Genomic DNA, 24221 nt, shown 5'->3' on the forward strand with positions numbered 1-24221 from the left:
CATCGTTTTTCATTCTAGCTACAAATTGCCTAATGATTTTCATTCTATCACTAGTAGTAAATATGTATTGAAAAATATAAGCATCACCAACACAATCTAAGGGTACAAATCCAAGTCTGGCCTCAAACAGGTCTCTAATAAATAATATCCAAAAAAAGGCAACACTCCAACCAATAAGTGAAAAAAATAATACGTTGCCTTTATTAGTGCATATCCAATAGTAATGTTTCAGTTCCTCCTGGAACTTTTCTCAAGCCGTCGTAAGGTGCAAATGAGTGGCTTTAAATAGCATATGACAGACCTCATCTCATAAACAGTGATTAATGATTAATCAATGTTGGCATTAATAAAGCATGAGGTGAACATTTTATAAAAAAAAGTAATTTGACAGTGATAATAAAATATAATATGTATATAAATAAATACATTTCAAATCAAGAAAGTGGATCATAAAAGTACATAAATATGTGAATTGAATCATGAACAGCAGGTGTGTGAATACATTATGATCACAGATGTGGGACTCACCCCATGCAAAACCCATCCTCTTATAACACAGTAAAACACCAAGCCTGGCATCTTAGAGACGCTAGTGCGCATGCCTATCACATGAACGGGCAAAAGTCCAATCCACTGAAGACTTCCTGGGAGTCAAATGTTGCATCTACTCGCGCCATGTCGTGTGAGGGCCAAGCATTATGATCAACAGAAGATCCTTGCACAAGCTCCCTCATGTATAAGCTCAATGAAGTGGCATAGAGATTGGCAGACATGAGTCTATGTAGTTAAATGAAAAAAGACCATATTGACCATATTGCATCTACAAGATATGGAGGCGATCAGATTTGTCTCTTAAAAAAGATAGAACAAGGATGGATTTATACTCTGGGCACTCTGAGACCTCATGGATTCAATGTTGATTTTAAAATAAATATTCTGTGATATGATGTCTCTTAATAGACCAGTTTGGACTAGTTGGCTCCTTTTAGATGTGGGTGGTGCTATTCTTATATTTATTTTTATTTTTTACTATCTATTAACATACAAAAGACTCACTTAACTATTTGCTATTGTGAATGAATGGATTTTAGTGTATTTAAGCATTTCTTTTCTCTTCTCTTTACGGGAGATTTTTTTTTTTAAGTCTGGAACTTTTTTTCTTTCATAATAACCACTCTTTTACTATACTACTTTGTGTTCACTTGTACTCCTATTGCGCTGGTGTATTGGTCTGTGAGATACCAGGTGGTATTTAGAGCGGTCGCTCTAACCAGCACACAAACGGTTATGAATGTTTAGATCTATGGGATATATAATTTGTTGTTCTATGGATTCTCCAGAGGACAAACAGTGGAAATACTGGGAGAAATTTTCCCAATTTGGCGAGATATTCACCTTGGTGTACACCTTTAACCCTGTGCATTCTTGCATTTGATGGTTATACACCACCCTGGAAACAGATCTAACAATTGAAGGGAGATGTGGCTGATTGTTCAATTATATAGAATGCTTGCGATATGCCCAGATTGGGAGTTCGGATTCCATACTTACCTGTTTGTTTTTTAAATATATTTTCTCTCTTAACATTTTTTCTCTCAATATATATTTTTTTATTTTATTTTTGGATAGTAACCTTGTTAATTTTTAAGGTCAAATACGCATAGAGAGAGACTCTTTTTTTTTATTTAACTACATAGACTCATGTCTACCAATCTCTATCCCACTTCAAAGATGGCACCACTGACCTGTTACATATGAAGGAGCATGAGCAAGGATCTTCTATTGATCATAATGCTCTGCACTCACAGAACATGGCGCAAGTAGTTGACTATAGTAAAAGTACACTGCACAGGTGCAATATTTGACTTTTGGGGAATTCTTTACTGGATTGCCCTTTTCCCGTTGGCATCCGCTGGGCGTGGTGTTTAGCTATGTTATAGGATGATGGATTTTGCATGGGGTGAGTCCCACACCTATTATTATAATGTATGCACACACCTGCTGTTAATTATTAAATTCTCACGTTTATGTTTTTATGATCCGCTTCATTGATTTTAAATAATATATATATATATATATATTATGTTTTATTATCACTATCGCTGTCACATTATTTATTTGTGGAATGTCTACTGTGTACCTCATGCTTTATTAATGGCAACATTGATTAATCATTAATCACTGTTTATGAGATGATGTCTGTCATATGCTATTTAAAGCCACTCATTTGCACCCTATGACGGCTTGAGAAAGGTTCCAGGAGGAGCTGAAACATTACTATTGGATATGCACTAATAAAGGCACCTTATTATTTTTTTCACTTATTGGAGGAGTGCTGACATTTTTTGGATATTAACTAGTGGTAAATCGCTTTATTTTCACTACCAAACTTGCCATTTTTTTCCTCTTTCAGTAGCTTTTTTTCCTGTATTTTTGTGCCCTTTTTGACAGTTTATAAAGAAGCCTCTGGAGAAAAACACCATGCCTAGAGCATCCTGATTGATAAAAATGCCTCTGTCCTAAAAAATAGTATAAAAATGCCGGGAACCAAAATGCTGTACATACAGCAATTTTAATATATTGTTATAAACTTTTAAGCCTCAACTGATTGCATCATTTTGCACAAAAAAAAGCCCCTAAACACAGGAAAATCCTGTGTGATTTCAGCTATAGTAAAAGATGCCAGGCATCAAGTATATGAGATGATGGGACAAAAATGTGAGATCTCTGTTTTCCTCCCTTTAATTTTTAATTTGATTTTCCTCTACAGTTCTCTCACCAACACTTTTCTATTTTATTTTACATGTTCACACTCAGTACCTCTCAAAATCTGAGCATTTGACTATTTAGTCCTCTCTGTATATTTATAACAGTTTGTTGTCTAGGGCTAGGGATGACTGGTTTGGCTTGAAAGGAAAAAGTATCTTAAAATATACTTTGATATATTCATAGCATTTTAAGTGTCAACAAATTTTTTTTCCTGACAGTATTAAAAATCATAGTCTTCCACTGTACTTAATACTGGTTTAATGATGTTTCTATATTGTTATTTATACCCAGCGACACAAATGTATATATATATATATATATATATATATATATATATATATATATATATATATATATATATACATATATATATATAAAAAAAAATGTGAAATAAAATATTGAATATATAATTCTTTTCGGTTAAGTAATAATTAGATTTTAAAATGTTGAATTCATTTTTGCATTCCTATATTTTAATGCCGTTCTTTTATTCTGTGAAAGAGAATACGAAAAGTGATACACAAGTATTATGATTTATAGTAAAATGAACAAACCTATAAATATAATACTGAAATCAGAGAAACTAAAAATATAGAACTGTAACATACCTCTGTCGTGTTTATATCATTGTCCATTCCAGTTGCATGTTAGTTCACGTCACCATCTGGAACAGAATTGATGAACCACGAAATAAAAAGAATCTGTGGGCAATATTTATAGGCAAATTCATATAATACGATTATTCTAGAAAGCTTTAGCTAATATTAAAACGCTGATATACCTTACACATGAGCTTTGTGTGCTGGAATAATGTTGAAGCCGTCAAATAATAGCACAATTTCAACTGTCAGGATCAAACAATGAAAACAAAAGCCACAAAAGGCTGACTGATCATTCTACATGTGCAAAACACTTTTTTTGTAACAAAGTTTAATTCTAGAAACTGTCCTGCCTGTTTGGATAACTGACTTTACGTGAATGGATAGGATTTTACAATTATACACTGTGACAGAATTCTAAAATGAGAATACTTACATTTAAAGGGATCACTGGGGGACACTTTAACTATAGTGTACGTCAATATTGTTTGCGTAACTTGCTTATTTTGGCATCTGAATATGGTGATTTTATTTAAACTAGCAGTGTTGCACAGGGGCCAGGTATCTATCTCTCTCATTGATTTGAGCTTTCAAACACTGGACCTGCTAAGGAAGTTCTCTCTCCTGTACTGACCTATGGAAGTTCTGTGTCAGTGAATGGGGAATTGCAGCTCACAAATTTAAAGTATTTGAAGTTACCTCGTAGCTCAAAAAACAAAATATAATTGCTGTGCATTTTATTATTTTAACATCTTCCTTACACAATCATTGTTTTTTCTTTTTGTGTTTTAATTTTTGACTTTAAAGAGCCATAATTTGTAAGATTTAAATGTACCTTATAATGCATTTAAAAGGATTTCCCTGGACTTCATTACTGGTAACCTATTCTTTGGATCCTTCCATTACTATAGAAAAAGAAAAGTGCCAGGAAGGTGGTAACACATGACATACCAATTGCAGCGGTGAAGTGCTATGAGTTGGGGAAAGCCTGACAAGCTTACTCCATATAATCTTCACCATGAAACTCTATTAATCAGAATCCATATATGTTAAATATGGTGTTCAACTGTGGGGCCCTTGAACTGGACAGCCACATTAAAGTGACTGTGGAAGGACAAAGGCAGATCCAATGTAATCAGGGCAAGGATGACACAAGAGGTTGAAACCCACATGGAGGCCCAATTGCTGATGTAGTTCTTGATAAAAAGGGCTAACTAAGCTGCAATGAACAATATACCATTAGAATATGGAACGTGAGAGGAATAAACAATGGAAAGCTGGAAATTATCAAGTGGGAAATGGAAAGAATGAGTATTGACTTAAAAAATTCAGTGAAATGCATTGGATTGGATCTGGGGACTTGAGCTCAGTTGATTACACCATTTATTACTCAGGCAAAAAGATATAAAGTCATTTGTTACGCTTCGTGGTTTGTGGACCCACTGTGCCACGGACCAGACTTACCCTGGAGGGGCATAACTAAGCAGCTACTTTGGTATTCACTGGAGCCTCTAGTGGTGAGAGGCTTGTGCAGCAGGTAGCTGACAAGTACCACTCCAGGGCGGAGTCCGGCAGTAGCAGCTGACCCCAAGGGCCAACAACGTAAATTCAGATTCTGAGACAGGGCAGGACGGCCACTTGGCACAGCAATGGACTGTGCAGACAGGACGGCCAATCGGACAGGATCAGACTGTGCAGACAGGATGGCCACTGGGACAGCTTCAGACTGTGCAGACGGGGTGGTCACTTGGAAAACAATTCAGGTACCGCCGATGCAGTCACGGGATACAGATACCGTGGATGCGGTTTCAGGGTAAGGTATAACCTAGATAAGACTACAGGGACAGTACAGGATAGGGAAACAGTATATTAAACTACATGAACACAGTATACGGGAATAGCTTTAACAAACTAGGGACGGGGGACCTGGCAACATACAGTTGCTCACACCAAACCACTTAACAGTAACTATAGGGGTTGCTCAGGCACCTCCCTATTGGGGAGGGTGCCTTTGATACAAGATGCCTCCCAGCTATTGGATGGGAGACATCTTGCAGGTGTTCACATTAAGCAAATGCCTCACAGCTGTTAGCAGGGGGCATTTACCACATGCACACACTGCTCCTTTAAGAGCAGGGGGGTGTGCGCACATGCACACAAGGAGCGATGCCGTAAGACAGTGCAGCTTGCATTGAGGAAGACAGGAGACATGCCAGGACCACGCTGGAGGGCCGGGATGGTGAGTAAGCCGGAAACCCTGCATGGAGGTGAAAGCTAACACTATGCAGAGGCGCCAGCCATAGTGGTACACCATTGTTATCAACAAAATAATCGCAAGGTAGATACAGAGCCCCCAGTAAATCAATTATGGAGTCATGTTTATCCGCATAAGTGGGAAACCTCTGAATGTGAACATCATCCAAGTCTATGCACCAACAGTGCACTTAACAGTACCCAAAGTAAGGACATTATCTACATCATGGGTGACTTCAATGCCAAAGTTAGAAAATGGCAGGATACAGGAGTGGTTAGTAGATATTGCCTAGGGAAGAGAAATGAAGTTGGGGACCAAATTTTATAATTCTGTCATGGGAACAAGCTTATCAACACTTTCTTCACCCAGCCAAAGCAGCGCTTCTACACCTGGACATCCTTAAATGGACAGTTTTGTAACCAGATCAACTACATCCTCTGCCAGTAAAAATGGAAGAAATCAGTTTTCTCTGCAAAAACACTACCAGGCGCAGACCTTGGGTCTGATCATCAACTCTTAATAGCCAAAGTCAGACTCAGGTTATCTAAGATCAAGCATGTAGCCATACAAAAGAAGTTTAATGCAAGAAAGATCAATGTGCAGTATACAATTGAAGTAACAAGTTTAATCTGCTCAGACAGGACGAAGGGGGTCCAACATATTGTGGGCAGAGATCAAAGAAGCCATCGTTGAAACTGCTCAAAAGCATGTGCCACATGAGAAACAAATAAGTGGTGGGATATGATTTACTGCAACTATCCTTACGATTGCTAGAAAGAGGAGAGAGGCTAAGCGCTGGTTGCATAGGCGGATTATAATGAGGGCAATCTGGGCTACCGCCCGGGGCCCCTGGTCTCTAGGGGGGCCCGGGGTTCTGGGGGGTCTATAGCCAGATTGCCCTCATTATAATATGTGTGGTGCCGCGGCACATACCGGCAGTCAGAGGCGGGGGACCGCTCCCCCAGCAGCGGCGCATGGCCGCTGCTTCTTCTTCGGCCAGGCCAGCACTGCACCTGTTAACTTCCCTGTGTGCTGGCCCGGCCGCGTCACAGCTAGGAGACACGGCCCTGTGCACGGCCATGTCTGCTAGTGTGACGTCACGCAGTGCGTGCCCTGCACTGCTACTTACCACCGGAGAGGAGCTGGACGACGGGAGCCAGGGGATGGCGAGTGTGTGTGTATGAGAGTGTCTTTGTGAGAGTGTGTATGTGTGCAGGCAGATATCATTGTGTGATGTCTGTTTATATGTATTTTTGTGTTTCAAATGTGTTTATGCGTGTATGTACAGTACAGACCAAAAGTTTGGACACACCTTCTCATTTAAAGACTTTTCTGTATTTTCATGACTATGAAAATAGTACATTCACACTGAAGGCATCAAAACTATGAAATAACACATGTGGAATTATATACTTAACAAAAAAGCGTGAAAGAACTGAAAATATGTCTTATATTCTAGGTTCTTCAAAGTAACCACCGTTTGCTTTGATGACTGCTTTGCACACTCTTGGCATTCTCTTGATGAGCTTCAAGAGGTAGTCACCAGAAATGGTCTTCCAACAATCTTGAAGGAGTTCCCAGAGATGCTTAGCACTTGTTGGCCCTTTTGCCTTCACTCTGCGGTCCAGCTCACCCCAAACCATCTCGATTGGGTTCAGGTCTGGTGACTGTGGGGGCCAGGTCATCTAGCGTAGCACCCCATCACTCTCCTTCTTGGTCAAATAGCCCTTACACAGCCTGGAGGTGTGTTTGGGGTCATTGTCCTGTTGAAAAATAAATGATGGTCCAACTAAACACAAATTGGATGGAATAGCATGCCGCTGCAAGATGCTGTGGTAGCCATGCTGGTTCAGTATGCCTTCAATTTTGAATAAATCCCCAACAGTGTCACCAGCAAAGCACCCCCACACCATTACACCTCCTCCTCCATGCTTCACGGTGGGAACCAGGCATGTAGAGTCCATCCGTTCACCTTTTCTGCGTCGCACAAAGACACGGTGGTTGGAATCAAAGATCTCAAATTTGGACTCATCAGACCAAAGCACAGATTTCCACTGGTCTAATGTCCATTCCTTGTGTTCTTTAGCCCAAACAAGTCTCTTCTGCTTCATGCCTGTCCTTAGCAGTGGTTTCCTAGCAGCAATTTTACCATGAAGGCCTGCTGCACAAAGTCTCCTCTTAACAGTTGTTGTAGAGATGTGTCTGCTGGTAGAACTCTGTGTGGCATTGACCTGGTCTTTAATCTGAGCTGCTGTTAACCTGTGATTTCTGAGGCTGTTGACTCGGATAAACTTATCCTCAGAAGCAGAGGTGACTCTTGGTCTTCCTTTCCTGAGGCGGTCCTCATGTGAGCCAGTTTCTTTGTAGCACTTGATGGTTTTTGCAACTGCACTTGGGGACACTTTCAAAGTTTTCCCAATTTTTCGAACTGACTGACCTTCATTTCTTAAAGTAATGATGGCCACTCGTTTTTCTTTACTTAGCTTCTTTTTTCTTGACATAATACAAATTCTAACAGTCTATTCAGTAGGACTATCAGCTTTGTATCCACCTGACTTCTGCACAACACAACTGATGGTCCCAACCCCATTTATAAGGCAAGAAATCCCACTTATTAAACCTGACAGGGCACACCTGTGAAATGAAACCATTTCCGGTGACTACCTCTTGAAGCTCATCAAGAGAATGCCAAGAGTGTGCAAAGCAGTCATCAAAGCAAAAGGTGGCTACTTTGAAGAACCTAGAATATAAGACATATTTTCAGTTGTTTCATACTTTTTTGTTAAGTTATATAATTCCACATGTGTTAATTCATAGTTTTGATGCCTTCAGTGTGAATGTACAATTTTCAAAGTCATGAAAATACAGAAAAATCTTTAAATGAGAAGGTGTGTCCAAACTTTTGGTTTGTATTGTATATGTCTGTATATGTTTGTGTGTGTGCGTGACTGCGTGCGGCGTCCCGCTGTCTCTGGTGGGGGCACCGTGCGGCCTCCCGCTGTTTCTGGGGGGGCGTCGTGCGGCCTCCTGCTGTCTCTGGGGGGGCGCCGTGCGGCCTCCCGCTGTATCTGGGGGGAAGCCGAGTTGCCTCCCGCTGTCTCTAGGGGGGTGCCGTGCGGCCCCCTGCTGTGTATAGATGGTTACGTGCGACCTCTCACTCTGTATGGATGGCACCGTGCGGCCTCCCACTGTGTATAGATGGCTACGTGCGGCCTCCCGAAAAATATAGATGACTACGTGCAGCCCCCTGCTGTGTATAGATGGAGCCGTGCGGCCCCCTGCTGTGTATTGATGGCACCATGCGGCCTCCCGCTGTGTATGGATGGCTAAGTGCGGCCTCCCGGTGTGTATAGATGGCTACGTGCGGCCTCTCGCTGTGTATAGATGGCTACGTGCGGCCGCCCACTGTGCATAGATGGCTACGTGCAGCCTCCAGCTGTGTATAGATGGCTACGTGCGGCCTCCCGCTGTGTATAGATGGCTACGTGCGACCTCCCGCTGTGTATAGATGGCGCCGTGCGGACTCCCACTGTGTATAGATGGCTACATGCGGCCTCCCGCTGTGTATAGAAGGCTATGTGCAGCCTCCCGCTGTGTATGGAAGGCGCAGTGGGCCTCCCGCTGTGTATAGATGGCTACGTGCGGCCTCCCGCTGTGTATAGATGGCTACATGCAGCCTCCCGCTGTGTATAGATGGCTACGTGCGGCCTCCCACTCTGTATAGATGGCTACGTGTGGCCTCCTGTTGTGTATAGATGGCTACGTGCGGCCTCCCGCTGTGTATAGATGACTACGTGCGGCCTCCCGCTATGTATAGCTGGCTACGTGCGGCCTCCCGCTGTGTATAGATGGCTACGTGCGGCCTCCTGCTGTGTATAGATGGCGCCGTGCGGCCTCCCGCTGTGTATAGATGGCTACGTTCGGCCTCCCGCTGTGTATAGATGGCTACGTGCAGCCTCCCGCTGTGCATAGATGGTGCCATGCGGCCTCCCGCTGTGTATAGATGGCTATGTGCGGCCTCCCACTGTGTATAGATGGCTACGTGCGGCCTCCCGCTCTGTATAGATGGCTACGTGCGGCCTCTTGCTGTGTATAGATGGCTACGTGCGGCCTCCCGCTGTGTATAGATGGTTACGTACGACCACCTGCTGTGCATAGATGGCTACGCGCAGCCTCCTTCAGTGTACAGATGGCTATGTGCGGCCTCCCGCTGTGCACAGATAGCTACATGCAGCCTCCCCCTGTGTATAGATGGCTACGTGCGGCCTCCCGCTGTGTATAGATGGCTACGTGCGGCCTCCTGCTGTGTATAGATGGCTACGTGCGGCCTCCTGCTCTGTATAGATGGCTATGTGCGGCCTCCCGCTCTGTATAGATGGCTACGTACGGCCCCCCGCTCTGTATAGATGGCTACGTGCGGCCTCCCGCTGTGTATAGATGGCTACGTGTGGCCTCCTGCTGTGTATAGATGGCTACATGCGGCTTCCTGATGTGTATAGATGGCTATGTGCGGCCTCCCGCTGTGTACAGATGGCTACCTGCGGCCTCCTGCTGTGTATAGATGGCTACGTGCGGCCTCCCGCTGTGTATAGATGGTTATGTGTGGCCTCCCGCTCTGTATAGATGGCTACGTGCGGCCTCCTGCTGTGTATAGATGGCTACGTGCGGCCTCCCACTGTGTATAGATGGCTACGTGCGGCCTCCCGCTGTGTATAGATGGCTATGTGTGGCCTCCTGCTGTGTATAGATGGCTACATGCGACCTCCGGCTGTGTATAGATGGCTATGTGCGGCCTCGCGCTGTGTACAGATGGCTACCTGCGGCCTCCCTCTGTGTATAGATGGCTACGTGCGGACTCCCACTGTGTATAGATGGCTATGTGTGGCCTCCCGCTCTGTATAGATGGCTACGTGCGGCCTCCTACTGTGTATAGATAGCTACGTGCGGCCTCCCACTGTGTATAGATGGCTATGTGTGGCCTCCCGCTGTGTATAGATGGCTACGTGCAGCCTCCCGCTGTGTATAGATGGCGCCATGCGGCCTCCCGCTGTGTATAGATGGCTACGTGTGGCCTCCCGCTGTGTATCGATTACTACGTGCGGCCTCCCGCTGTGTATTGATGGCTACGTGCGGCCTCCCGCTGTTAGAACCTTGCTGTTAGGTTTTTTTTCCTTTGCTGGTCACATGACCTTGTTGGCCTATTTAATCCTGCTCCGCCCTTCTGGCTTTGCTGGACTTCATTGTATATCTACTTTCTAGCTAGCCTGTGCTCTGTATCTAACTCTGTTAGTTTGCTTGGTCTACGGACCTCTAGGTTCTATCTATTTTGTTTGTTCGTCTGTCTGCTGCTATTTCTGTTAGGAGGTGTCCGATATTCCTCCCAGTCCTTAGTACTTGTAGGGATTCCCTCCCCAAATCTATAGGTCTCCGTACAGACTAGATTAGGACTTTAGCAGGTCTGATCGCAGGATCAGGTTCCCTGTTACATCGTAGGGATTCAGCTGAGTCTTATAGTAGGGACAGATCTCCTCTCTTTCCTTAGCTTTGGTAGCAGAACATAACAGTAAGTCCAGCCTGTAAATTCTCTAAGGAAAGATTTTTTTTTGTTCCATCATGGTGTCGGTTCAGGATTTGGCTAAACACCTGCAGGGACTCTCTCTGGAAGTGGCCGAGCTCCGTCAGCACGTGAGTAACTGTCCTGGAGCATATTTCTTGGAGCCTAAGGTATGTTTGCCGGATTTATTTTTTGGTGAACATCGAGAATTTTTTTCATTTAAAAATGCTTGCTTATTGTATTTTCGTTTGAGACCCAAGTCCTCTGGGGATGAATCCCAGCGCGTAGGGTTCATAATGTCACTTTTGCGCAAAGAGCCTCAGGAGTGGGCCTTTTCTTTGCAACCTAGTGATACATGCTTCAGATCAGTGGATAGTTTTTTTTCTGCTTTAGGACTATTATATGATGATCCTGACCGTGTGGCATCAGCTGAGACTGAGTTGAGACGTTTAAAACAAGGATCAGGTAATATGGAAAAATATTGTACACATTTTCGTCGTTGGTCCACTCAAACAGGGTGGAACGATTCTGCTCTGAAAAGTCTATTTCTTGCTGGGCTCAGTGAAAAGGTTAAAGACCTGCTAATTGCTTATCCTACACCTGAGGATTTGCAACAGGCTATGCAATTAGCTATATGGGTGGACAGAAGACTGCGTGCTAGGGTTAATGAGAGCAAATCCTCTGCTATGTCAGTTTCTGGTTATGATAATGTGTGTACTAACAGTGGTGAACCGATGGAGATTGGATCGATGGCACCTCGCTCTCAAGAAAAACACCGTCGTTTTTCAGAAGGCTTGTGTTTCTATTGTGGAAAATCTGGTCATTTGATTAAAGGCTGTGAGCTTCGTATGAAGAAAAAAAAAAAAATGGTCAGTCACGCCCGTATTGCCTGTTTAAATTCCAAGGGTATATTTTTAGCTGCTTCCACGATTGCTCAGGAAAAATTAATGGAATTTCGGGTGTTTGTTGATTGCGGGTCTACACTGAATGTTATTGATGGGGGATTCGTGGAAAAACTCAATTTAAAACCTGAACCTTTATCATCCCCCATTGCTGTGGTTTCTGTGGATGGCTCCCCTTTGAAGAATATTACTCTCAAGGTCAGTGAATTTCCTCTCACTATTAATGGTGTTCACCATGAGAAATTGGATTTGGTAGTGTTGAATAACTTGCCTTCTCCAGTAATATTGGGTTTGCCCTGGTTAAAATTTCACAATCCTGTACTGGATTGGTCTACCAGTGAAATTAAATCCTGGAGCCATAAATGTTATGACAAGTGTTGTAACGGGCGTATTGCAGCTTTGGATAGGGGAGAATTGCCTGTTCCTATTCAGGATTTTTGGAGAGTTTTTTCTGAGAAAGAATCGCAGGTTTTGCCTCCCCATAGAGACTATGATTGTTCTATTGAATTTGTCCCTGGAGCGACTCTTCCTAAAAGTCGTTTATTTAACCTTACTATTCCTGAGAGGAAGGCTTTGGAGGAATACATACAGACAAGTTTGGCCGCCGGTCACATTAGGCCCTCTAAGTCTCCTGTGGCGGTTGGATTTTTTTTTGTAAAAAAAAAGGACGGCGGTTTACGTCCTTGTCTGGATTTTCGTGAGATTAACAAAATTACGGTACGCAATCCTTACCCACTGCCATTGATTCCTGATCTGTTTAACCAGTTATTGGGGGCCAAGTGGTTCTCTAAAATTGACCTTAAGGGGGCATACAATCTGTTGCGCATGAAGGAGGGTGATGAATGGAAGACTGCTTTTAACACTCCTGTGGGTCATTTTGAGAATCTGGTTATGCCTTTTGGTCTTACTAATGCTCCTGCATTTTTTCAGAATCTGATTAATGACATCCTTAGACCTTTGATCGGTAAAAATGTGGTTGTGTATTTGGATGACATTTTGATTTATTCGCCAGATCTGGAGTCTCATTGGCGGAGCGTGCGTGAGGTATTACAGTTATTAATGGACAATTCGCTTTTTGCTAAGCTGGAGAAATGTGAGTTCGCTGTACAGAGAATTAGTTTTTTGGGCTACATTATCTCCAGCAAAGGTTTTGAGATGGATCCGGTTAAGGTTCAGGCTGTGCAGGAATGGCCTAGGCCTATTGGTTTGAAATCAATACAGAGGTTTTTGGGTTTCGCCAATTACTATAGAAAATTCATAAAAAATTTTTCTAGTATTGTCAAACCTCTGACTGATCTCACCAGGAAAGGTGCTGATGCGGTTCAGTGGTCTTCTGAGGCCATTGAAGCTTTTGTGTATCTCAAGGAGAGGTTCACCTCTGCTCCCATCCTTATGCAGCCTGATGTTACTAGGCCGTTTTTGGTTGAGGTTGATGCTTCCTCTGTGGGGGTTGGCGCAGTATTGTCTCAGGATAACGGGGATGGATTACATCCCTGTGCATTTTTTTCAAAAAAATTTTCAGAGACTGAATTGAATTACGATATTGGTAATCGGGAATTATTGGCTATTAAACTCGCATTTGAACACTGGCGCCACTTCTTGGAAGGTGCGGAATTTCCCGTTCAGGTTCTTACGGATCATAAAAATCTGATATATCTTGACGCTGCCAAGCGCCTGAATGCCCGTCAGGCTAGGTGGGCACTGTTTTTCTCGCGGTTTAATTTCTCCGTTACTTACATCCCTGGTACTAAGAATGTTAAGGCGGATGCCTTGTCTCGCAGTTTTTCTCCCATAGTCGGTGCTGAGAAAGAGGAAAACATTTTACAAGAAGGTGTTGTGATAGCTGCTTTAGACTCCGTTTTGGAAGATGAGATTCTTAAAGCTCAGGAGAATGCCCCATCTAACACTCCTCATGGGAGGTTGTTTGTGCCTGGGACCTTTAGGAGAGATTTGTTTGTTGAGTGTCACGAATCTCGGTTGGCAGGTCATCCCGGAATCTCTGAGACCAAGAGACTGGTGGGTCGCAGTTTTTGGTGGCCTGGATGGCAGAAGGAAGTCATTAAGTGGGTGCGCCAATGTACTATATGTGCTAGATCTAAGTCCTCACATACTCCTGCTGCGGGGTTGCTTTGTCCTTTGGAGGTCCCCAGTGCTCCTTGGACACATTTGGCTATGGACTTTATAACTGACCTTCCCCCCTCTGAGGGTTTTACTGTCATCTGGGTGGTCGTGGACCGTTTTAGCAAGATGTGTCACTTGGTTCCCTTCGTCAAACTGCCCTGCGCTAAAACTCTCGCTAAGGCCTTTGTCAAGGAAATTGTCAGACTTCATGGCGTTCCTACTGACATTGTTTCTGATAGGGGTCCTCAGTTCGTGGCTCGTTTTTGGCGTGCCTTTTGTGACAGGTTGGGAATTCATTTGTCGTTTTCGTCCGGATATCATCCTGAATCTAATGGCCAGACAGAAAGGAAAAACCAGGATGTTGAGCAGTTCTTGCGTTGTTTTGTGGCAGACAATCAAGAGGGGTGGTCTGAGTTTCTGCCACTTGCCGAATTTGCTCTGAACAATCATACATCTTCTTCTGCTGGTTGTTCGCCTTTTTTTTGTTGTTCTGGGAGACATCCGTCGTTTGGGTCGTTCTCCAAGTTGGGATCTGCCGTGCCTGAGGAGGAGAATTTTTCCGGTGATTTGGAAAGAGTTTGGACGGATGTGCGTGGTAATCTTCAGGAGGCCAACAGAAAATCTAAAGACTACTTTGATAGGAAACGACAGGAGGTTTTGTTCGCTGTTGGTGACATGGTTTGGTTGTCCTCTAGGAATCTGCGGTTGAGGATTCCTTCTAAGAAATTGGGTCCCAAGTTTGTAGGGCCCTTTAAGGTGCTTCAGGTTGTCAACCAATCTGCTGTTAGGTTGGAGGTTCCTACCTCCTGGAGAATTAATCCGGTCTTTCATGTCTCTCTGTTAAAAAAAGCTGTTGTGTTGGATGGTGACGCCTCTGCCTCTGTTCCTCCGGTGGTGGAGGACGGGGAATATGAAATTTCTCGCATCCTTGACTCTAGACGGTATAGAGGTAGTTTGCAGTATCTTGTGGCCTGGAAAGGTTTCGGACCCGAGGATAACTCTTGGGTGAGGTCAGATGATGTTTCCGCGTCCAGACTTATCAGAGCGTTTCACAGGAGATTTCCTGATAAGCCTGGTCCTAGGGGATCCGGAGGATCCTCTTAGAAGGGGGGGTACTGTTAGAACCTTGCTGTTAGGTTTTTTTTCCTTTGCTGGTCACATGACCTTGTTGGCCTATTTAATCCTGCTCCGCCCTTCTGGCTTTGCTGGACTTCATTGTATATCTACTTTCTAGCTAGCCTGTGCTCTGTATCTAACTCTGTTAGTTTGCTTGGTCTACGGACCTCTAGGTTCTATCTATTTTGTTTGTTCGTCTGTCTGCTGCTATTTCTGTTAGGAGGTGTCCCATATTCCTCCCAGTCCTTAGTACTTGTAGGGATTCCCTCCCCAAATCTATAGGTCTCCGTACAGACTAGATTAGGACTTTAGCAGGTCTGATCGCAGGATCAGGTTCCCTGTTACATCGTAGGGATTCAGCTGAGTCTTATAGTAGGGACAGATCTCCTCTCTTTCCTTAGCTTTGGTAGCAGAACATAACACCCGCTGTGTATAAATGGCTACGTGCGGCCTCCCACTGTGTATAGATGGCTACGTGCGGCCTCCTGCTGTGTATAGATGGCTACGTGCGGCCTCCTGCTCTGTATAGATGGCTACGTGCGGCCTCCCGCTCTGTATAGATGGCTACATGGGGCACCCTGCTGTGTATAGATGGCTATGTGTGGCCTCCTGCTGTGTATAGATGGCTACGTGTGGCCTCCTGCTGTGTATAGATGGCTACATGCGGCCTCCCGCTGTGTACAGATGGCTACATGTGGCCTCCCGCTGTGTACAGATGGCTACGTGCGGCCTCCCGCTGTGTATAGATGGCTACGTGCGGCCTCCCACTGTGTATAGATGGCTACATGCGGCCTCCCACTGTGTACATATGGCTACGTGCGGCCTCCCGCTGTGTATAGATGGCTACGTGCGGCCTCCCGCTGTGTATAGATGGCACCGTGCGGCCTCCCGCGGTGTATAGATGGCTACGTGCGGCCTCCCGCTGTGTGTAGTTGGCTACGTGCGGCCTCCTGCTGTGTATAGATGGCTACGTGCGGCCTCCCGCTGTGTATAAATGGCTACATGCAGCCTCCCGCTGTGTATAGATGGCTAAGTGCGGCCTCCCGCTGTGTATAGATGGCTACGTGCGGCCTGCCGCTGTGTATAGATGGCACCGTGGGGCCTCCCGCTGTGTATAGATGGTACCGTGCGGCATTCCGCTGTATATAGATGGCTACGTGCGGCCTCCCGTTGTGTATAGACGGCAACGTGCGGCCTCCTGCTGTGTATGGGAGGATTGTGGCAGCTCATATTGTGTGTAGGGTCTCATACTGTATATAGAGGATGACATTATACTTAATTTTGCTCAATATTAAGTCATACAATTAATGTAAAAAAAATTATTCTAATCAATATATTAATATTGTGCCAAATTAATTTCACGTGAACTATCACATGATCTATTAAAGGGGATCATGTGACATGTCTCGTGATACATCAGGTGTGTGGAGGGAGGGGGGCCCGCGCCTTCTAAACTGCCCAGGGCCCTTACTACTCTTAATCCACCCCTGGCTGGTTGCATCAGGTGGGGTGACTCAATACCAACTTCCCAAGAGAAACGAGGAACTACAAGAACAACTTCCTGAACGCCTGATGCATGAGCCTTGAAGAAGCCTGTAAGAAGTCTTGGTACCACTAATGCTCAGCTTATTGAAAGGGGCAGTGCTGCACTGGAACTAGCAAAGCTACAGGTTGTGTTGTGGCTTAAGTGGTATTGAAGCTCTCTTACTTATGGCTGGTTTTAGACAAAGAGTAGTCCTGGGAAAAATTAAAAGTGGAGCCCAAAATGCTAACATTTTGCACCATCACACTAAATCATTTAGGGTGCATTTACAAGAGCCAATTTCAGACTGTTAAACAATCGTCAATTCAAGTCATTTGGTGCTTGTTTACCAGCCTTTATGCAGGCTGAGAAAAGTGATGGGGACAGAACAATCGCCAATAGATGATTTTGTCTCCATACAGTATCATTTTGATGCCAGCATATATATTGATTAAATTGGGGCGATGTGCTGCCCAGAATGATCATTTTTGTTCCAGGATAAATAGTCCAAACACCTGATGGGCGTTTTGCTTGTTTAATAGGTAATTGAAGACGGGTACATGTACAAATGATCTGTATTAAAGATATGAGAAATGGAGTATCTGCGCCGGTCTTGGCTTAGGTACTGGAAAAAATTAAATATAGGCAAATCGGTAAACAAAATTATGTTTTATTTTTAATGATAATTCTTAAAATTGGGAAAAACAGTCGTGTTTAAAAATATACAGGCGATGGTGGTTTATCTGCTTCGTGGATATAAAGCTTGCTAGGAGCTTGCTAGGATCAATCTAGAGGGAGAAAGGATGAGGGGTTATTACCTGATACTGTTGCTAGTTCCAGGAATACTAATAGGTGTCAAGGGTGGTTACCTTCTTAGCGGTCTAGATGTATTTTCAATAGATGTGTTCTAGTCCGTGGGGGTGCACTCGGGGATTCTGTGAAAACAATGGGATTTTTGAGAGAGTGGTATGTGTTTAAGGATAATGGTCTCTATTCCTATAGTTCATACCTGATTTAGTGGGATGGTGGGAATTCTGGCAGGATTACCAATGTTGTTATGCAGAAGGTTGTGTTGCTGCCGTTTTTCTGTGATATAGAAAGTTAATATTTCTTAGGACAATAGACAGGTGTGACTATGTCCAATAGATTAGATTACCTGATTAGATTTACCTTGTATGGTGCGACGCTTGGTCTGACAGAGGCACATTTTGTGGTATCTGCAGTGGATGTACCACTAAGTGACTGCAAGGAAAGAGTTGAAACAGTATTGGCAGGTATAGTTTCACATGGGCACCTTCCAGTGGTGTCTGGAGTGGGTGATACACTGCGTTACTGCAGAGGATGGAGTAGAGGGTTTCACTCGAGATCCTATTTGGTTGAGAGGGTTACCAGGAGGAACCAGAGAGGGATTGTTCCTGTATGCTTCGTAGACGATGATAATGCCAGGTAAAGATGATTGCAGGAGTGTGAGGACTCTGCGTGGTGTAGCTAGAGTCCTATAGTAGGGGTAACTGCTGAAATTGCTGCCACGTACCTTTAGTTCCGGTGGTCAGCGTTTCTGTCGTTGCTGCCCTATAGCTGAGGACAGTGGTGGTCAGCTATGTGGGCGTCTCAACGCTCACGGAGTCCCGGCTGGAGGCTCCAATGAGGCGGGCGCCCTGTGTAGCGGTACCTGTTTCCTTTCGCGAGGAGCTGCGGGATGTCCAGTCACGTGGTATGCGTGACGTAGGTATTCGCGTGTCTCGCGATGGTTCGGGTACGGGTGGCACTGAGGACCTTTCCTACGCGTTTCGGATTGGCTCGGAATCCTTCATCATCGCATCACGCATACCACGTGACCGGACATCTCGCAGCTCCTCGCGAAAGGAAACAGGTACCGCTACAGTAACGCAGTGTATCACCCACTCTAGACACCACTGGAAGGTGCCCATGTGAAACTATACCTGCCAATACTGCCTACGGAGCATATAGGAGCAAAACCCTCTACGGCTCCTCCTGGCAGCTACTGCAGCCACTAAGGAAATTAAGGGAGAGAGTCTCCACTCTTTCCTTGCAGTCACTTAGTGGTACATCCACCGCAGATACCACAAAAGGTGCCTCTGTCAGACCAAGTGTCGCACCATACAAGGTAAATCTAATCAGGTAATCTAATTATTTGGACATAGTCACACCTGTCTATTGTCCTAAGAAATATTAACTTTCTATATCACAGAAAAACGGCAGCAACACAACCTTCTGGATAACAACATTGGTAATCCAGCCAGTATTCCCACCATCCCACTAAATCAGGTATGAACTATAGGAATAGAGACCATTATCCTTAAACACATACCACTCTCTCAAAAATCCCATTGTTTTCACAGAATCCCCGAGTGCACCCCCACGGACTAGAACACATCTATTGAAAATACATCTAGACCGCTAAGAAGGTAACCACCCTTGACACCTATTAGTATTCCAGGAACTAGCAACAGTATCAGGTAATAACCCCTCATCCTTTCTCCCTATAGATTGATCCTAGCAAGCTCCTAGCAAGCTTTATATCCACGAAGCAGATAAACCACCATCCCCTGTATATTTTTAAACACACGACTGTTTTTCCCAATTTTAAGAATTATCATTAAAAATAAAACATAATTTTGTTTACCGTTTTGCCTATATTTAATTTTTTCCAGTACCTAAGCCAAGACCGGCGCAGATACTCCATTTCTCATATTCCTAATCCCTGCAGCCTTCTTTGGTTCACTGCCTGTATCAGCTGCAGGTCTAGGCCACAAGTCGGATAGCGCCTTCTAACACTTTCTATTTCTGAATTAAAGATAGACCCAAACTTCATGTTACACACACAGTGAATGTGAAGAATGGAAATTGGCCATGTCAGGAAGGGGTTATGTGGATGTTTCTGATGGAAAGCTAAACCTTGTCTCTAGGAGCAAGGTTGGTAACAGGTCAACAGAGTTTGTCAGCACTCTTCTTTGCTTTAGCAACAGATGTAGCCAAGTTAGATGGAACCTCAGTCCATGTGTTATGCTTTGAGAGATGCTGCTCACAGCAAAAAGTGGATATTTAGATGCAATTGGCAAGGAAACATGAGGTTCCTGTGGTATAGGAAGTAGACCAACAGGTGTTGACACCAGGGTTTGCACTGAGCATACTAAGGGCAACATTTTACAAATTCTCTTGTATCCATTTGGGTAACCAGTGGAACTGGACAGAGTTCAGCAGTTTGTGTAACTCCTTGCTGACTGGAGAGAACAGAAGAATGGCCCAAAATCAGACTCTCTGGCAGAGTACCTTTATGACCAGATTATGACTTTTAGGCCGAGATCACACTCTGTCAGCGTTTGAAGGCATGTCATCTTACTGGGCTGCAATTCTCTTAGATGAGAGAATTACATCGCAGGGGTGGAGAAGATGGAGAACTTAATTTAATTAATCTTCTCCAATCTCTGTGCCTGTGGATGTCAGAATGCACTCGGATGGAGTGTTCCGGAGTGGCCCCCTGATCCTTCCTCTTCCTGCTCTCAGGCTGCCCAGGGTACGTACACAGCGCGTAGATCCCTGGGCACTGTGCATAGGGCGCACAAGCTCTCCTCGTCTCTTAAAAGGGTCGCACACGCCGTCCTAAAGTGTCCCCAGCCACTTGCTAGAGGACACTTACTATTTCAGGCACCTCCTCCAACATGGAGGAGCCTTAGCAACATTGTAAGTTTGTTCATACACTCTTGTTAGTTCTCAGGTCCTAGTGATTGTATTCCTATTTACCTGCCTGTCTATCAGCCGTTCTAGCCTGCCTGTCTATCAGCCGTGCCAGCCTGCCTGTCTATCAGCTTTAGAAAAAACTGACCAGCACATCCAAAACAAGAAATGGATGTGTACAGGTGTTTACTAGGAGCAGCTAGATCCATATACATCTAACAAATAAATTAGAAACAATAAACCCAAAAACATGATTGCTGGGGACACGTCAATACCTATGGGTACCTATGAGTAGGCACGTGTCGTGCCAGCAGCATAGTTCCAAGATACATATAACAACGAAAGACAAAAGGAGCTTTTTGATGCAAATAGGAAAATATTTTATTAAATATTTTAATACACTATAAAAATTCATGTAAAGTCCATAAAAGGATTTTGTAAACGATGTGTTAGAATAAGAGCAGACACCCCAACAGAGTAATCAGCCCTCGGTAAGCAGTGCGACATAGAGAAAGATTGTAATAAAGCACAACCAAAAGTCAGCACATTATACACCTGGCCAAATTGAAGGCTTAAGGGACAGGGAAGCAGACAATGCTGCTATAATACCCCATAATGAGTCAAAGCCAAGACGACAAGAGGCAACAGGTAGGAGACGTAATAGTGAAATATGCTGAAAAATGGAGCATAGGTAAACAGGAGTAACAGGGCACTTACCCAAGGATTGAGAACCCCCCAATGGGGATGAAAGGGTGCAAGGACACCTACCCAACGCGTGTTTCGCGTTGACAATGCGTTGCTTTCTCAAGGGAAGGTGTAATGATGCCCTTCCAGGACCTTTAAGTAACCCTGGCAACCGGTCACGTGTAGTATCACGTGGCCAGAAACCAGGCAATGGCGCTGCATATAAAGGCTCGTGTGCGTCCGGCAGGCCACGCTCCCCCGCCGCGCTCCCGGCAGTCAAACCATGGGGGTGCACCACCATCAGTCAGCTGAGCCGGCTGGTGTAGTGCACGCACGGGCATGGAGACGCCGGGAAGCGGCAAGGGGACATGACCCCGGGAGGCACATGCGCTCCACAGCGCCACCAATGGTTAACACAAATATTCAAACTACTATATTGCAAAGAAGAGACCGGTTTAGAACCCCTTCAAAGACATACAGTGGAACACAAACAAAATAAATATATAATATAAAAGGTACAACAACATGACAAGTAATAGTTTGGTTCCACAAAATAAAGAGAGGGAAAACATTCAAATAAAATCCATTTGGAAGAAGAGATTTATGAATTGCCTCAGAACCGATCGTCCATAGGTGGAAAGCATTATTTGATGACTGCTGGGTTGTTTGTATGAGCCAAAGGGTAAGAGCAAAAAGGATCCTAGGTAGAATACAATTAAATTAGTATCAACAATAATAAAAGACAATATATAAAACAGGGCGACCATAGCAGAACCAGGCACCAATCATTAAATGGTGAAAACAAAATAGAAAAGGTGAAAATAAAAAAAAAACAAAAAGGGGGAGTAAAAAGGAAAAGAAAGAGGGAGGGGGACATACAGAAATAAAGAGAGGGGACAGCACTGAAAACAAAAACAATGGGGAAAAAAGGGAAAACAGTGATGACAAAGTATGGTCAATACAATGGGCACTATGAGAAACAACTAGAGGAATGAGGCAAAACTAAGTGACTCATTAAGGCCAAATGGGGCCATAGTGCCAAGTGTAACAATCCAACGTGCTTCGCGTTGTGCAAAAAGTTTTTTAATATTGCCACCTCTAGACCCCAAATGTAATAAATCTATACCTCTAATCATAAGAGATCGAGGGTCACAGTTATGATGATCCTTGAAATGGCGAGGGATCGTTTTAAGATCCGAGGGTAGTAATGTTATTTATTATGCCACATGTGGGTGTCCTCTCATCTATGTGGGGCTCACCTCCAGAGAGCTCAGAGTCAGGGTCCGCGAACACGTCAGGGACATAACTGCAGCGAGAAATGTGACCGATATCTCGGATCTTAAAACAATCCCTTGCCATTTCAAGGATCATCATAACTGTGACCCTCGATCTCTTATGATTAGAGGTATAGATTTGGTACATTTGGGGTCTAGAGGTGGCAATATTAAAAAACTTCTTGCACAACGCGAAGCACGTTGGATTGTTACACTTGGCACCATGGCCCCATTTGGCCTTAATGAGTCACTTAGTTTCGCCTCATTCCTCTAGTTGTTCCTCATAGTGCCCATTGTATTGACCATACTTTGTCATCACTGTTTTCCCTTTTTCCTCATTGCTTTTGTTTTCAGTGCTGTCCCCTCTCTTTATTTCTGTATGTCCCCCTCCCTCTTTCTTTTCCTTTTCACTCCCAATTTTTGGGGTTTTTTATTTTCACCTTTTCTATTTTGTTTTCACCATTTAATGATTGGTGCCTGGTTCTGCTATGGTCGCCCTGTTTTGTATATTGTCTTTTATTATTGTTGATACTAATTTAATTGTATTCTACCTAGGATCCTTTTTGCTCTTATCCTTTGGCTCACACAAACAACCCAGCAGTCATCAAATAATGCTTTCCACCTATGGACGATCGGTTCTGAGGCAATTCATAATGGATTTTATTTGAATGTTTTCCCTCTCTTTATTTTGTGGAACCAAACTATTACTTGTCATGTTGTTGTACCTTTTATATTATATATTTATTTAGTTTGTGTTCCACTGTATCTCTTTGAAGGGGTTCTAAACCGGTCTCTCCTTTGCAATATAGTGGATTGAATATTTGTGTTTACCATTGGTGGCGCTGTGTGCTATGATCTGCTACAAGCACTAAGGAAAGAAAGGAGATCTGTCCCTACAATAGAACTAAGCTAGATCCCTACGATTTAACGGGCAACCTGATCCTGCGATCAGACCCGCTAAAGTCCTCGGCTAGTCTGTACGAAGACCTATAGATGCAAGGGAGGGATCCCTACAAGAACTAGGGACTGGGATAAAGTTGGACACCTCCTAGCATTAATTGTAGCAGTAAAAGACAAACACACAACATAGAACATAAAGGTCCGAAGACCTAGCTAAACTGACTGAGAAAGGTAACTAAGCACCAGGCTAGCTTAAGAGTAGAAATTACAATGAAGTCCAGCAAGGCCAGGAGGGCGGAGCAGGATTAAATAGGTAAAAAAGGTCATGTGACCAGAAAGATAGAAAAAACCTAACAGGAGAGTTCTAACAGTACCCCCTCTTCTATGAGGATCCTCCGGATCCCCTAGACCCAGGCTTATCAGGAAACCTCTTGTGAAACGCTCTGACAAGTCTGGAAGCAGAAACATCATCCGCCCTCACCCATGAGTTATCCTCGGGTCCGAAACCCTTCCAAGCGACGAGATACTGCAAACTCCCTCTATACCGTCTAGAATTTAGGATGTGGGAAATTTCGTATTCCCCGTCCTCCACCACCGGAGGAACAGTGGCAGAGGCGTCTCCATCCGACACATAAGCTCTTTTCAACAGAGAAACATGAAACACCGGATTAATCTTCCAGGAGGTAGGAACTTCCAACCTAACAGCAGATTGGTTAACTACCTGAAGCACCTTAAAGGGACCTACAAACTTGGGACCCAATTTTTTAGAAGGAATCCTCAACCGCAGATTCTTAGAGGACAACCAAACCATGTCACCAATAGCAAAC

The 24221-nt window shown here is 44.1% G+C and overlaps 1 protein-coding gene across 1 annotated transcript in view; it reads right to left on the bottom strand.

The window, feature by feature from the left end:
* LGSN (lengsin, lens protein with glutamine synthetase domain) overlaps nucleotides 1-24221 on the bottom strand; it is a 137239-nt gene that overhangs the window by 28521 nt on the left and 84497 nt on the right. The window contains exon 3 of the mRNA XM_073675492.1: nucleotides 3378-3433. Coding sequence (XP_073531593.1) covers nucleotides 3378-3404 — 27 coding nt within the window. The 5' untranslated portion in view covers nucleotides 3405-3433. The remainder of the gene's footprint in view (nucleotides 1-3377; nucleotides 3434-24221) is intronic.

The sequence above is a fragment of the Phyllobates terribilis genome, unplaced genomic scaffold (assembly GCF_046119375.1).
Source record: "Phyllobates terribilis strain yellow unplaced genomic scaffold, ASM4611937v1 Scaffold_3__8_contigs__length_932513732, whole genome shotgun sequence".
NCBI classification, from domain to species: Eukaryota; Metazoa; Chordata; class Amphibia; order Anura; family Dendrobatidae; genus Phyllobates; species Phyllobates terribilis.